The sequence below is a fragment of the Sphaeroforma arctica genome, assembly GCF_001186125.1.
Source record: "Sphaeroforma arctica JP610 unplaced genomic scaffold supercont1.367, whole genome shotgun sequence".
NCBI lineage: Eukaryota > Ichthyosporea > Ichthyophonida > Sphaeroforma > Sphaeroforma arctica.
Genome location: NW_014040191.1, coordinates 75,210 through 79,206, shown reverse-complemented (window position 1 = coordinate 79,206; position 3,997 = coordinate 75,210). Strand labels below are relative to the sequence as shown.

Below are 3,997 nucleotides of genomic sequence, written 5' to 3'. Positions count from 1 at the left end.
GACATGGGCTGTAATGTGTATTATACATGGGCTACGTCGTATCGTGTATTATATTTGGTCTTAGTTTTACACCATACGGCTACGCTCTCGTACCCTCCTTTCTGTCCTGGCATGCGAGCCTCAATCATACACAATACTCACATCTACACCTTCTTTCTTTCCTGTTTCCCCTGGCAGGCTAACGAAGGCCACTCTGATAATCTGGTGCAGAAGAATAGAGTCCAAGAGAAGGTCAAAGCAACGAAGACCGGATACAGCGGCTGCTGCAACAGTCCAACAACGACACTAGCGTGGTAATGGTTATGTATGTGTGTACGTGTGTGTTGTATGTGTATGTGTGTTTATACGTCGCACCTATGCTATTGTAGTAACGTTCGTGTATGTGTGTATGTATGTATGTGTATTTTGTATAGCCGCAATGGAGTACACACATCTCGCTTCTTGTACTTCAACAGGAAGTGTGTATGTGTGTATATGTATATGATTTTAACATCTTAGGTATAGTATACGTTGTATAGCTGCAATAGAGTATACACATCTCACTTCAGAAGAAAGTGTGTGTAATATATATTATGTTATGTATATATATAAAATGTGTGTATATGCTGCACGAAACATCTGGGTTACACATCCTTGATTGTGTATATCCATCTCAGAGCTCAGTCAGTTGTCGTTGCTGTTTCTGCAGACTATCCATTCCATCATGTACCAGCGATTTTCGAATCTGCATCCCTGGTTTTACCTACTGCTTATACCTATAAACCTTCACACTTGTGCTTTGTTTGTATGTGTGTGTATACTGTGTGATGCGTATGTTGCGTTTCACTGTATGTGTGTGTGTTAATGTTGTCCGTCTGTTATACGTATATATGTATGCCGCACTCCTGTCAGGCCAGCGGAGTGCTCCAAAGCTCAGATGAGCAGGGGAACTCCTGTATTGCTCTTCCCCTGCCCAAAAACGACGACGACCTGAGATTCGAAGGAGGTTTCGACACACATAGAACAGGTCCGTAGTATCTCTAACGTCGAATCCCTCGAGTGACATACTGTGAATGCGAAGTGCTGTGTGTATGTGTATTGGTGTTGTACAGTACACAGTGTCTGTGTCTGTGTGTTGTATCGCTGGTATATATGTATGCAGATGGATTGTAGCTGTCTGAGTGCGTGGGGCCTATAGCTCCTTTCAAAAATACAACCGCTTGTTGGTGTAATTTATCTCTATTGATATTGCTGGTTTGTTTTTTTCCTTTGAAACCAAGCCTGTAATCGTCATTCCATGCCTACAGATTGCCTTGCCTTTTGTATTCCGTCAATGGGTCTCTTTCTGAATATGTTTGAGTACGGTGTGTGTTTCTTCATTTAAACCAAGGTTGTATCCGCCATCGCACGCCTATACACTACATATCCTGTTTGTTCTTTCTCAGATTTTCTTCCTGAGCGCACCTTGTGTGAGTCGCATATCGATCGTCGTTGCTGATTGCATGCCTGTGTATATCTATTCTACCCACATAATCCGTATATTCACTCCCAAATTACGTACACTCAATCTATGGTGTACAGAAGTAGATATCCCTGAATTCGATGCCAACGAGCCCGTGGGGATGTATATTTTCGAGGAGAAAGACGAATGTGCGCTTGGACAGGTAAGATGCACTCAGAACTGTTTTGATCTGCTTTAAAAATAGAAGTTAGAAGTCCACCGTAGCTATAAATAGAATTTCACGATGTGCGCACTGTGTCCACGTACCACGTATTTATAAATAGGTTTTTACGCACCGTAACCTCGTATCTATAAATTGAATTTTGCAATGTGAGCGCTGCTTTCTATGCTCTCAATGTATATTAGGGCTACATTTCCCTGAGAATTTACCACCGTCAGCCCGAGTCTTTTTATGCTTTTCCCCAAATCTAAAAATCGAACAAAGACATAGCCTGGCATAACACATGTTCTTCCTTGTCTCCAGTCTCGGGGTTGTATCCTCTTGTGTGTTGCTCTAGGCCTTGCAAGACTTCCTCGGTGTCTTGCAGACTCCTAAGCCATACACTCATACACATTGAGCGTCTCCCCATACAAGAACACATATATCCCCCCACACATGCATGTGTTACACCCACTACACTTATCACTGACGCGATCACCGTTACTGTCGCCGTTGTCTTTGTGCAGGATTTGATTGTGAACGTCGATCCCAGTGAGCTGCTCGACAGTCACCCGCAAGGCATCATTGCGTACATTCTGTTCATGCGTTTGCGATGGGCAGATCACAAAAACAATCCTCGCCAACTGCAGTCGCTGCTCACCAACTCAATCAGCTCCATCAAGCATGTGGCCACGGTAAGCGTACAGCATACGGTTGTCTTGTACTTCTTGTTGTGTGTGTATATCAATGTTACTATATTGGGTACGCATGTGTTTGTTACTTCTTGTTGTACGTGTGAACCAATGCTGCTGTAGGGCTTGTGTAGGTTTGTCTGTACTTTGTTTTCTGTAAACGTTTATTACAAATTCCCATGGATGTGAAATATGCTGATCACAAGAACCGTCCCAGGCAACTGCTAGCCAACTCAAGCGGTTCCATCAAGCATGTTGCAACGCTGTATAATGTTTGGGTTGTACATCTTGTTAGTGCCTGTGTGTGTGTGTGTGTGTGTGTGTGTGTACGTGTGCTGAAATGTCGATGCGTGTATGTCTGCTCACGCTTCGTATGTTCGCTGCTTGTATATGCTGTTTGGTTTGAGATGCCTGGGACTACAACTGTCGCTACTCAGCAACGCAGTGAATTGCGTCGGGCATCTCCAACAGTATAGATGGATTAACGTTGCACGTCTTGTTGTGATTATGTGTGTGTCCACTTAAATGTATGTATATCGTATGCCGCGTTCTCTCTCCCATACTGTGTCAGCCGATGTTCAAATGCTTGGGATGTACTGCTCACACGAAGATGTATATGCGCAATGTCGCTTTCACACTGAAATTCCCCCACTACTACCAACTCTCTTTGGGTGAAAAAGAGTACACAAACGACTACGTGATATATTGTTGCGGTACTTCTTCGTACTTATGTCTGTATATATATATATATATATATATATATAAATGATTTACATTTATATATGTTTACGTAACAGAAAAATCACAACAAGGACGACCTGGTTAGTTTCTGGATATGCAATTCATTCGTTCTGCTGAACGCCGTGAAGTACAGTGAGGAGTTGCAAGACGGTGCGGATATTGGGATCGTTCATGTGCAGCGGTGGTGCAAGCGTAAGGTTGCGGTTGTTTTATTATTTTTAAAGCATGCGCGATGGGTAATTTCACTGATTATGTCTCTATGTGCAGACACCGAGGATGAGTGTGTGCATACTTTGTATTGGGAGCGATTCAATCTGTCATATTTATCAGAAGACGAGTCATAAGTCCACTTGTGTGCCTCTGTGTAGACAACAGTTGAATGCATAAATATCTATAATATATATAGTACATGTAGTATATACTCCCGGCATATAGATGCTTATGTTGTGAGAAGTATTGTATTCATTTCATTGGTCCGGTCGTATCAGGTGCAATTATCACCATTTGCTTAACCCCTAGAGATGGATATAGTTAGTGTAAGCTCAAATGGGACGGGAAACGCTGTGTTGAGTATGGCGCATTATCGCAACCAGCAAGCGTACACGAGTTTGTGTCCACGTAAATTGATACTCAAGATATATCTATATATATATATATAGATATACATGTGTGTGTGTGTGTGTGTGTGTGTATGTATGTATGTATGTATGTATGTATATATATATATATATGTATATGTGTATATATATATAAATCTTTTTTAGAAGGCGGCACATCGGTCTTTGTACGTTTCATGTAATTGCGAACCAAGAATTATAGGACTGTAGTTGTTGCTTGTCTTTATCTGTAACCGTCTGTTTCTCATAGTTTTGTATCCCACAAGGACTCATCCTCTCGAGTTAGAGGATCGCATACCAGAACCAC

At 42.0% G+C, this 3,997-nt stretch overlaps 1 protein-coding gene across 1 annotated transcript; it reads left to right on the top strand.

The window, feature by feature from the left end:
• Window positions 1–1,560: 1,560 nt before the first annotated feature.
• On the top strand, window positions 1,561–3,417 carry SARC_05642 (hypothetical protein; the record flags this gene model as incomplete). The annotated part of the gene is made up of 3 exons (XM_014300497.1): window positions 1,561–1,643; window positions 2,168–2,335; window positions 3,130–3,417. Coding segments are annotated over 3 exons (539 nt in total), but the record flags the coding sequence as incomplete, so codon positions are not given.
• Between the last annotated feature and the right edge of the window lie 580 nt (window positions 3,418–3,997).